The sequence below is a fragment of the Amblyomma americanum genome, chromosome 7 (assembly GCF_052857255.1).
Source record: "Amblyomma americanum isolate KBUSLIRL-KWMA chromosome 7, ASM5285725v1, whole genome shotgun sequence".
NCBI classification, from domain to species: domain Eukaryota; kingdom Metazoa; phylum Arthropoda; class Arachnida; order Ixodida; family Ixodidae; genus Amblyomma; species Amblyomma americanum.
The window spans coordinates 58,762,217-58,774,577 of NC_135503.1; the positions used below are offsets into that span (position 1 = coordinate 58,762,217).

The 12,361-nt window shown below is 46.5% G+C and overlaps 1 protein-coding gene across 1 annotated transcript in view; it reads right to left on the reverse strand.

Annotated features, from left to right (window-relative positions):
- Nucleotides 1-593: 593 nt before the first annotated feature.
- The window catches only part of LOC144097134 (nose resistant to fluoxetine protein 6-like), a 22,439-nt gene continuing 10,671 nt past the window's right edge, over nucleotides 594-12,361 (reverse strand). The window contains exons 7-9 of the mRNA XM_077629917.1: nucleotides 8,439-8,628; nucleotides 3,412-3,554; nucleotides 594-1,380 (exon numbers count right to left, since the gene is read on the reverse strand). Coding sequence (XP_077486043.1) covers nucleotides 1,126-1,380; nucleotides 3,412-3,554; nucleotides 8,439-8,628 — 588 coding nt within the window. The 3' untranslated portion in view covers nucleotides 594-1,125. The remainder of the gene's footprint in view (nucleotides 1,381-3,411; nucleotides 3,555-8,438; nucleotides 8,629-12,361) is intronic.

Consider the following 12,361-nt stretch of genomic DNA (forward strand, 5'->3'; position numbering starts at 1 on the left):
CAGTGAGAACACCAGCCCATCACAGTGGGTTCTTACAGGCAATTCGGTGAAAAAATCTGTCACATGATTAGTCCATGGCATCTTTGTAATCGAATATTCATTGCATGTATTCTCCAGGATACTGCGTAGTTGATTAAAAAAAAAAACGTCCAGTCGGTCATGAAGTCCAAAGCCATCCGTTCATGTACATCTTTTTGCTAGCTATTGTGTCAATATATTAATTATCCCGGAACGCCAGACTCTTCGGGTGCATGTGCATTTCCCGCATATCGATTTACAATAAGAAATGGTCACCTGCAAGAATTCTGTTTAAAGCGACTGCAGCGCGCAAGGCATCAAGTAATGTTCAAAAATAACCTTTTCAGGCAACGTGATCTTTCCTCAGCGAAACTGGAGCAGTGGCCTAGAGCGTAAAAAAAAAAACAGATGGGTTAATTTTAGGCCAGTTCACTGAAATTTGCTGATTCACGTTTAAACCATTGCACTTAGGCGTTTAGCAAATTGTACCAGGCCATTGGTGCATCAAATATTATTCATTACATGCGTAAAAATGTAACTGCCATGCGCACTACCAAGTGCTAACAATGCCGGATCTCCAGACATATGAAACACCCGCGAAAGACGTGCGCTCCTCAGCCGTCGAGCGCCTATTTGATGCGTCTAGAGAGCTGCAATATTTAGTGATGTAGCGCCGAGGGCGGTTAGATTCTTCTACATCGAAATAACTAACTCGCACTCGGAGTTCAGATAAGAGTTCTCAAAGGAACTGTTTTATTATTCGCTGGACAGCGTTTTCGGGCCAGAATACTAGAAAACCACAAAATATTACACCTGGTCCTGAAACAACTGCTTTAAAACTGCTGGTTGAACACAATGCTCTGCCCATATTGCCTTCGGCTATACTGTGGCGCATTTTTCTTACGTCACTAATATAGTAACTATAGGCACTTGCAAACATCGATAACCGCCGTTCAGTCGTTGCGGTCTCGCACATGGCTTTGAGCCGGCGGTAACTTTCGCTCGGGCAGTGTTGTGAAAAATAGCGCAGAAGCGTTCATTCAGTGCCTGTTATGTTAATTAATTTATAATAAAGCACGTTTTCACGCAAATACGAATAGTTAGCAGTCATAGCCTACACACTTTTCCGGCGACACAGCAGTCTTCAGTTTCACAGAAGGCCATTGCATTATCGAAGGAGAGCTGCAACTTTTTTTGATCAGCCTGACTGGCCGGAGCTTCGGCACTCTTGCCCTCGTTTTGCCTGCGCCTGGGACCCGTAAACAGCAATGTTTCCAAGTTCGTCGTTGGACCTTCGCACACGATGAACATTACGTAGCTCAGGACGTAGCTCCAGATGAGCACTGCAAAGCTCGCTGACACCTGGAAAAGAAAAATGGCCACAAGTGAGTGTACTTTGCTACAAGATCTAAACGTATTCTAAACGTGAGCGGTCAGAAGAATGAACAAGGGCAACTTAAATTACATCCTAAAGAATAATGCTTCCTTTAATGCCATAGATTGCCAGGTTTCAGAAATATGTTCTTTGCACAGAGAGAAACGAGACGTTTAAAAGAAGGAAACGAGTTTTTACGACAGAATAAAGAAAAGGAAACTTGTTAAAGACGAATCAGGGCGGCTGTCAACACTACTGTGACCCCTGTCCTCTTCCAACTGTGACATTTTTTTTTTCACGCAGCTTTATCTTCATAGTGTAATGACCCACCATCTTAACAATCTCTGCAGAAGAACCGCCAAGATCGGAGCATTGATTTATCTTAAGCGCTGCTGTGCAAGTCACTTCATTTATTAATACAATTATCCAGCCGTCCCTGACTTTGTGGCGCCATTCGTACTTCAGATAAGAAGTCCTGAGTTGCAACATACATCGTCGAGGCAGGCATATGCCTTAGATGTAGGCTTACTGAGACCCACCAGCCCTCAAAACGCACGTGATACACACATAGCGCGAACGCCAAACAGCAATGAGCGTGTTTTTTTATAAATGCAAATCATAAGGAAGGAAGGCGCTTAAAAGTGGATAGTCGAAAGTCAAACTATACTTTAAACCGCATAGATAAAGGTAAGTTCGGGATCCCGTTTGTCTTGTTATTATTTTTTAACTGTAATCTGTGTGAGCGGAAACGGCGACCGCAGTCACGTGTGATGCGGTGACGTCTTCACAACCTGCCAACGAAAGCAGGTGGCAACCTGCTCACCGGATTGAAAGCAAACTGGCCACCGTGGCAGGTGGCAGTTAGATTAATGACTGCTCGCAAGGCAACCTAAGTCTCACAAGTCTCATCGGTGGCTGTGTTTGAAAGAGCCACCTGCTGTGGCTGTGGCGCATCGCTTAACCACTGTACCACCGCGCCAGAAGTGGTACGAGGACTGCCAGTGATATGTTAATGCAATATAATGATTCACGTATATAGGTATTAACCCATTAAACGCTTTCGCGTCATGGCATTAAGGCGGAGCAACACCAGAATCAGCAGCAACTGAAAATGCTAACGTGTTGAAACGATGCATCGAGGATTCCGAGAGTTTTTTTTTTTGCTTTTATATTTCTTGTGGATGCGCCATCAGGCCAGCCTTCTCTCCACGGTTACTTCACTGCGAATGTGGCGTGTTTGTAAACATGTGCTTCATGAACATCTAGTGACGATGTAAACGTGCAGAAACTAATTGATTTCAAACTTGGATTACTGCGTTATGCTTGAATCATGAGTAAGGACATTGACGTAACACGCTCGCGCATCTGTCTGCCCTACTTCATAGAAAGAATTCGGAATCCAAGGAGGAAACTGATGAATACTACAAGTTGCGGTAAAAATCTTAAGAAAAAACTGTGCGTTTGCATGACTGGATGGCTGCAGTACACTCTTATGTAGTCTACTGTGATTTGGAGGTGCGTGGGATATCGTCCACGTGGCTCGACAGTCTCGATCAGCGTAGCAGCAAGCGAAGAACTGACATTGTCTTTCAAGCGAGGAAGACTTAAATAACAGGAACCCACATATAATGCTTCTTGCAACGCTAGGGCACTGCGTTTGAAAACGCTGAACGATCAACTGGTAGCATTAAAATCGCGTTAAACTCTAGAGTGGAACGAATGATGTGCCGTCTATGTAGCAGATTCGAATACCAGCCTGTTTCAGAAGTACTGTGCCTAAGTTCTCCGAGATTTAAGTCAAACCTGTTTGTTTTCGACTGTTTTTTCATTCTCATTGCAACACTACTGTTACTTCCTCTCTAGGGTGTGTGTGGTACTGAAGCTTAGCACCAAATGTGTGCACATTGGGTGCTAGCTGCGAGGCATGCATTGTCAGCCGTTCATATAAGCAATGTGCGGTGAACTTACGGACAGGCCGATCGTAATCTTCAGCAAGAAACTGAGGGGGCGCCACTTACCAGCGTGTAGTGCGAGAAAAAGGTGCGCTCCCTGGCGATGTGGAAGGACAACATCTGGATCGGCGAGTGCAGCAGATAGACGCCGAACGACAGACGGCTGAGCGGCAGCAGCCCTTGCCACGACAGCATACATCTTAGCGGCTCTGAGTATGTGATGGAGAGGGTTGGAGGAAAGAAATAAAGGATATTCGGGTCAGCATATGTCTCGGCGAAAGTGGCATTAGCGCGAATGTGAAGTGGAAATTCTGCAAAAAAGATTTAACAGGCTTGTTCTTCATTCCCGGGCACAACTTCATATATAAGCGCAGCGAAATTATCGCAATCTAGCTCCTCTCTATTAATGAAACTCTACCTGTCTTTCGCAGCGAAGTTTCATAGAAAGTGGGAACGTGCAAAATAACGCAGACGGGTTCCTTGAGGCCTCACCGCGAACATTTTAGTTCGCGACGCCCACCAGTTGTCGCGTGGCTGCCTGCCAAATGCAAGAACGCCACGGCCAATCACAGAAGTCCACATTAGTACTAAACAGGAGGTCTTTTGTACACGCCGGAAGGTCGTGCGGATAAAGGTAATTGATCTACTCCGTTGCCCTTACCCTGCGAATGCGTATGTGTCCGTTCCTCTCGATAAAGGGAAAAATATTACTATACTTGGAAACTTTTCTTGGCAATGCAGTGGAGCCTAGTCAGGAAAGGGTAGGAGACAGGATTTTGCCCCCTTGCCATGTTGTTCATTGTTGGGCTCCATAACTTGGACCCTTTCACCCCTCAACTTCCTTAGCCCGAACAATGAACAGCGCATTCCCCAGGACACGAACACAAAAGCCTATCTCCTTCCCTCCCGTGCCTAGCCTTTGCAGCACTGCCAAGAAAACTTGTCCCAGAGTATAGCGCATATTACACATATGAGCGTAAGTAGAACATTTTATTTTTCAGACAAAAGTTCGGTATTAAACCTTTAGTTCGACTCATTGACCATAGCTCTTTCGGGGCTTTTTAACCACAGTTGCCTTCGCACCCAAAAAAGCCTCCACCACCACCACCACCACCACCATCATCATCATCATCATCATCATCATCATCATCAATTCGACTCACTGAAGACAATGTCATCCTGGGAAAGAGTTTAATAATGAAACGTTTTCCCTTTACTAGCTTGGCGTGGTGGTGGTCGCAGCATTGTTGAAACGTTCGCTTTTATCGCACTATACTTCTTGCGATGATGAATAATCATTAAGAAGAGTGAGCACGACGCAATGCTTGAGAGGCCAGCCTTGCACTCGTGTGGTCGCTAGTTCGGTCCCAGTTGCTCAAATAGTCGAGGGAGAGTTCTTTTGCGACGCTGTGGAGCATTGACGAAGTGCGCATATATGTGACATTTCCTCTAGAGTCAAGGTTCTAATTTGTTTTTAAAGTGTCACATTCACCTATAGCTTAGAAGCCCTCCAACTGTCACTAAATACAAATATAACTTGGTCCGCATCGACAGGGTACCTTGCTCTAATCGCAGAGATCACTCTCACCGAAAATGAAGCTTTTACAAGGTCAGACAGGTAAAAAATAATGGCAGGGTGTTAAGTAGTTAAGCCGAGCAGATGTGCGAAAGCATGTGTTTAGACTTATTGGCTCATGGTTTTGTTTTGCTGGGTCATAGCCGCGTCTGGCGGCGATATTAAGTTCGGGTTAAGCTCTGATCGAGGTTAAGCTAACCTGATCAGTTCGCACCGCAGATAGAAGTTGATGAAGACGACGATGTGCAATGCACAGCGCGAGAGTGTGTTGCAGTCTAACACGAGGCGTGATCGGCTGCGGTGATATCATAGGGCTGTCGTGCAGTGGCCGCGAAGCTCACCTGTTCGCGCCGCCGAGGTATTTATTTATTCAAGGTCAAGGTCAGGCTTTTGCAGCTTTGGCCGTGAAGTAGAGCTTTCGCTCTAAAAAGAAATAAAGGTGTCACCACCATCGACTGATTTTGCAAGTGCGCGCCCCGAGAACGATTTTTTCGCGGTTCTCAGAGGCTACGCTACACAGTCATTGACTTTAAAACAGTGGCAACCTGTTATTTTCGGTAAGGATGTCACTAGTTTGAATGGAGTGGTGGGAACATTTAGAACTTCAATTCTCTTGGCGGTAAATGCATCCTTTGTTGCCGGACAAACTTCGACAAGGTAAGAGCGACCGGACAGCAGTTTTGCACGCGCACTGCGCTTCCATCGCTCCGAATTGCCATCAGACTATGCCCTGCCGCATCATTACTTGCAGCCCCCATGGGTAATGGCTCAGCCTTCAGTCTGCCTGCATGTCCCTGGCATAATCAAGAAGTCTGCGATGCCGGTTAGCGGACTGAAGCAACTCGCACTTGCCTATATCTGGTCAGAATACCACAAATGTGTGCACGTCTACACGGATGGATCTGCGTTTCCAAATGCATCAACAGCAGCTTTCGCAATCCCTGCACAACAGACGGCCTGCAGATTAATTTTGGGACACAAATCTACTTCAACCGCTGCAGAGCTTGTGGGCCTTCGGGAATCGATTCGCCACATCTGCGGAGAACCGCCTCAGGAGTGGTGCATTTTCACCGACTGTAAACCTGCGCTACACATTTTAGGATGCTTCCTACGCTACACAGCCTACCAAGCTCTGGCTCTTGATATCATTAGTCTCGTATCATTTGCTCAGGGAAACGGCCACCGTATAGTGTTTCAGTGGATCCCCGGACACTGCGGACTCAATGGAAATGAGACCGCCGACGCTGAAGCAAGGAGCGCCTTCAGCAGTGGCCTGCGTACAGCTGTATCGTTCTCTATAGTGGACACAACTTGTCTCCTTTTGGAATTGATAGGAGGGCGACGGCTAGGTACTGGGCCCTGCCAGACACCCGCCACATCCGCCTTAAACGGCTAGATCCGACGATAACCTTTTCAGTTCCTCGCGGAATACCTCGCCCTATTGCATGCGTTATCCGTAGACTACGTTTAAACGTGGCATTCACGCGCAAATACTTGCACTTAATAGGACAAGCGGACTCCCAGGAATGTACCACATGTGGCGTGCTAGAGACTACAGAACATGTTTTAGTGGCGTGTCCAGCGTATGCACGTGAAAGACTCATACTCGCATCTGCTCTGAAGCCTATGGACACATCGCTCCTCTCTGAGGATTTGATCCTCGGCGCTTGGCCAGATAGTTTTAGAACTGTGAAGGCAACGCGAGCGCTCTCACGCTTTTTGAGCGACACGGACCTTGTCTCGCGTTTGTGATGTCAGAAAGTGTGCCTTGTTTTTTTTTAAATAGTTTTTCATCTGCCTCTTCCCATCATCATCGTCCCCCATCGTGACCTTCTTTTATCTCCTCTTCCCGTCCCCCAGAGCAGAGTAGCAGGCCAGATATTTATTTTTCAGGCCAACCTCTCTGCCTTTCCTATCAATAAACCCCCCCTCTCTCTCTCTCTCTCTCTCTCTCAAAAAGGTAAGAAAGAACCGGAGGATGAATTTTTATTGACAGCAGTAATTGGATGAAGCTGTCCTCAGTGTCCCGTCAAAGCTGCTGCGGGGAGCGAGCTTAACTGGCCGTCAAAGGCGTTGTAGAAAGCTGGTTACATAGCGAGGATATCGGTCTGTTAACAGCCTGATTTTTCAAGAGTTAACTGTGCCGTGCGATTTTTCTCTGACAAGAAAGTTTGCTTTCTTCGGAGACTGAAATCGAAAGAAACAGCTCAGTAACTGCACAAACTACGAGCTAGCTTTTGTTGGCGTTGATGTCGCGTTAAACTTCACGTCATTAGCATATGCCCGTATAAATTTGCGGTAGATAAAAACCGCAGAACGAACGCGTAAACATAAGTTATTTTAAGGTAGTATCCATGACGTAGACATCTCGCGTTAGCTTTCATGATTCTCGTTCATCATCATCAGCCTGACTATGCCCATTGCCGGAGAAAGGCCTCTTCCATATTTCTATAATTAACCCTGTTCTTTATCTGCTGCGCCCACCCTATGCCTGCAAACTTCTTAATATAATCCGCACACCTAACTCTCTGCCACCCCGTGCTACGCTTGTATTCTCTTGATATCCAGTCCGTTGACCTTAAGGACCATCGCTTATCTTGCCTTCGCATTACATGCCCTGCCCAAGTCTAATTTTTAATCTTGCTTTCGACTAGGATTCTCTTAGCCCACGTCTTTTTTTTCACTGGCCCACTCTACCCTCTTCTTATCGCTCAACGTTAGAGCTATCATTTTCCTTTCCATAGCTCGCCGCGCTGTCCTGAATTTTCGCTGAACCCTTTACGTGAAGCCAACTCTTCATACGCTCCTCCCGGGTCTGAAGATACCCAACCACAGCTAAGAAGCGCGGCATAAAAACAATTGCAAATGGGTACACCCCTCAGATTCGCCTTCATCCAGCCGCGCTGTCGTAAGGGTTAAGGGTCAGCTGGGTAAAAAAACATGTTCAAAAATTTAGAAGCCAAACAACTGCCGTGGCGGTTTGCCCCAAACTATCCTGAGTTCCCCTTAATTTACGGGAGTTCGAGTAAGCTCCATAGATTTTCTTCGCATTTTAAGGTTGTCTTCAGGAGTAGGGGTCCTTACTGCTTTCTTAAAAGAGCAAGGTGCATACGAGATTCTCTAACAATTTCAGTTTATTTTAAAGAAACTTGAGCTTTATGCTTTGCTACAAGGGATAAGTATTTTTTTGCCGGTTCGTACTGTACTCTCAATGATTCGCCGTGGCTTGTGGCTTTTGTAGCTTTACTAACACATTTTTGCGCAGCAGAAAAGCAGAAACAGCACATCGATGCGTCATTGGCCAATGGTTACGTCCTTAGCCTGAACTGCGCTGGACTCGTGGCAGTGACTGCGCACGGGCAGCAACACGAAGAAAAAGGAGAATCCTCAGTGCATCGTCAGCAAAATGATTAAGTGCCTTTTGCAAATGCAGTACTGCTATCCGGAGTCGCTTTACTGCACGTAAATTCATGAAGAAAATCCAGTTATTTAAGAGGCTTCAGTCCTTAGTTCTCACCTGCTTTTCTAGTGGTGCAGGCGAACACAAACCAGGCCAAGCACACGGACCAGAGGATGCGGTCAGCGAATGCGTAGAACATCCGCGTTGGCTCGGGAGCTCGGCCGTCACGGCTGTACCATGCGTGCCTCACGAAGAGGCAGAAAAGGCCGCAGAATAGCGCCACGCACCAACAGGCTGCCTGGAAAATCTGATCAGTAACATCGCGATTACTGCTATGGGAGTCTAGTCATCAGCTCAAGTGTGACACTGTCGTGAAGTTGGTAAGCATTTGCCACTGAATTGGTGAGAAACCAGTTGTGTGCAGTCACAAAAGACGTCTATTCATACAGCGTATACGACCACACGCAGGCCAGACCAAGAGCCAACTCGGCCACTGCCGCAACAGCGCACGCTAGTGTTTTCAACTTGCACCACTCCACTCACTACTCAATAGGTGGACACAGTGTATCAAAATTCACAATGTTCACGCTAATGGCTTAACGTGATAAGTTCCAGTGAACTCTGTTAGGTCACGTATGGCTGCAGGTATTTCTGTACGAATCGCACAATTTCGCTGACGGGCGCCATCAGCGACAAGTACGCGGCGATGCTTGATACGGCTTTCAAGTCAATCAGCTTGACGTTCAGCGGCGCGAATGGCTTGTTTTTTTTTTCCTTTTTACCGATGCTTAGCCTGTCGCGGCTGAGCACAACGAGTGAAAGTCACTGCTGCATCTTTACTTTTCGGTTGCTGTTGAGTCGGCTGTGTATCCGCGTTGGCGATGTCCGAGAAGAAGGAGGAGGAAGTGGAGGAAAAACTTTGCCAGCTGCTGCTCAAACTCGCAACACGCGTGGCGATGTCCGAGGAACAGCTGGTGCGTTGCCGCGTTGAGCGATTTGTCCATCTTTGACGGTACGCCGACCATGGCGCCATCCCGTGTTCAACGCGCACACCTGAGTCAACCTACTGCAGCACCACCAACTAAGCCTGTTGTCTGCTCACGGTAAAGCCCTGGCCTGGAAATTAAGGCTTCCTATAACAGCTCTTTTTTTTGTAAAAGCGGCGCTGCTTTCAAGACGCTGGTAGTGGACGCGTGAAAGCACCGGTGGCGACGCCTGCCGCGCTGACAAAAACGAAAAGTACGTAAGTTGTTATCACCATCATCGTGATCCGTCATATCTGGTACGCTTGCTCTGCAGGTACGCGCTCTATGTTAGGGTTATGCTCAAGCCGGTTAATGGAACTGTTTGATTAGAGAGACAAGAAACCATGCAAAAGATAGGAAACCCTACGAGGATTTGACGCCGAAGAAAAGACTGGCCGACTGATTTGCAACGGCCTGTTAATGCGACCTCAACCGAAACCGTGAAGGCCACCAGCATGTCCGAACGACTCGCTAAGGCAGCAGAAATAGAAAAAAAGCGAACGCCTCTTCAAACACGTATGTAACCTGGTCCATAGCGCCGAAAGAGAGCGACTAGCACCATATCCCAAGCAGCACAAGTAATTGGCCCAACATTGGAATTGTATTGGCAAAGTTGGCCCTACAAAGGACCAGGTTGGGACCATCCTGTTGCAATATTGGGCCGATGAGCTGTGCTGCTTGGGATATAGCCTGTCCTGTAATGTGGCGGGCCAGTTTTGCTAATTTTTGTTTTCATTTTGCACCATCGAGAAAAAACTAAACTGTCTTCAGCTCACCTCAGCACCCGTAACAAGCAGCTAAGAGAGAATTCGTAAGACCTTCATAATTTCCCGCCGTGAAGTTATAATGCCGTACACATCTTCTGCGTGATCTTCAGAGACTGAACTTCCGATTGAACGCTACATTTCGGAATAATTCTTGCGGCAGCTTTGCACGAACGCGGGTCGACACCGCTTGGCATATACGAAAGCGGAATTTAGCAAGAACAAATTGGCGCTGTCCGTACTGATTTTTCATTGTCTCTGAGAACGTCTTCATAGCGATAATTTGCATTTCGCTTTAGTGCACGTGTACACTACCTGCGAGCTTTGTCAATGCGCAATGCAAATGTAACACGGACACGTACTCCCCATTGGACTTTTGCATATCTGTTTGCGCCTCCTGCTTCGAGACCATCTACAGAACCAGGTACTTGACCAAGGTACGGCTGACCTTTCGGCCATTAGAGAGAAAAAAAAGAAAGCCTGAGCCTATGTTTAATGCCCTTTTACAGCAGAGATATGTTTAGGTTTAAAACTGCTTCCATTTACAACCCTTCGCCGGAAATGTCTATCCTTACTGCAATAGTCACAAACAGTTATGCTTAGCAGCAGTAAGTTCGAACTTAGCTTATGCAAGCATTTCGAATGTTCTCTGAATGTAAATTATCAAAAACTGTGCTTAATATGTGACGGCAGCAGTAGGTGTATAGCATTCCAATGATGTTTATTCGAAAGGTATAAACGACTGAGCAACAAACGCTTCAGTGGCGAAGAAGTTGGGCAGTAACAGGCGTACTCTAGGTTGTTCGGCAATGCCCTTTCGCGCGAACAGTCAAGCGACATCAAACGAATTAGTCTGACGCATTCCTAAGCGGTCAAGTACGCTGACGAGTGCAAAGAAAGGCCGTGACAATGAGACGAGTGAACGCTCAGCGCTGACTACGCAAGCATAGAATCGTCTCCGAGAGACGTCAATCGCTTTAGTTAATCAAGGTTCGAAAAGCGGTTAATGCACCTGTTTGCTAATCTTTGGCGTTGGTGGCGGTATTGTGGAAGATGTGAACACAAAGAAAAGACGCTGAAACGAGATAAAAAATCCGCTCAAGTCATATAAGCGGTTGTGATTAGTTGGTGACGTTTTCTTTGTAAGGTTTTGTGCCTTCAGTTCATTTGCAGGCTTTCCGCTCGGCGACTGGCGTATGAACAGAAGATATCAATCTCCTTATGCGTGACAACAATGGACAGTGCGCCGATGAATGCATCGTGTTCTCCGGAACTCATACTATACGCTTCTATTATCTCACGTATCAATCCCTTTTTTATAGTAAGCAATAATGACCGTCTCATTCAACTTTGGAACGCATTTTTACATAACAAGGAACTATTATTGACATCCACTGAAGCGATGCCATACGGATACAAAAGACAGCTATCTTTCCTTTGTAGCCGTAGGGCTGCGCTTCGGTGGATGCTAGTGAGTAATTACTCCATAATTACAAACTACTCCACCTTCGGGAATTCTCCCAAACGTTGTGCTAACGCAGCTTATAACTTTAAGATCATCATCATGAATTTCACTTCGCCCCCTGCAGGGCAAAGGCCTCTCCCACATCTCTCCAGTTAACCCGGGCCTGTGCCAGCAGCGGCCACCCCACAAACTTAATAATTTCCCCCGGCCACCTAACTTTCCGCGCCCGCTGCTACTCCAACCTCCTTTTGGAATCCAGTCCGTCTTTTACAATGATTAGCCAAATTTTCCGGCCCTGTCAGCACCGTCCATGTGCTTTCTGCCTGTACATCGTGCTCTCTGTTATGTTGCTCTGTGAATTTTGCAAGCAGCTCTCAAAACCTTTTAACAACGTAATGTTAGACCAACTAGTCCCCGTACGACCTTTGTTGGAGTTTTCCAGCTGGATCGGATGTCAATTGTTCAAAGTTATTCTTTTGTGCCGTCGTTTTTTCTTGCTGCGTCGGTGTTTGCTCCACAGTTATGTCGCCTGACGAAAACCACCTTGCCCAGCTTGCAACCATCACCGCTGACTTGGTCATTTTCCCAGCAAGAACAACTTTCTTTGTCGAAATCTAGATTATTATTTGAGAACTTCTCAACATATTGATCAGTTACATTCTTTATTTTCAGCCTTGTCTGTGTTATATTCCTCTCTGCGTCTTTCAGCACAAGTCATCATTCTGTTAGCTGAACTGGACAGCATAAAACCACGATTTTGTTTTACCGAGTTAACTGACTTCAAGA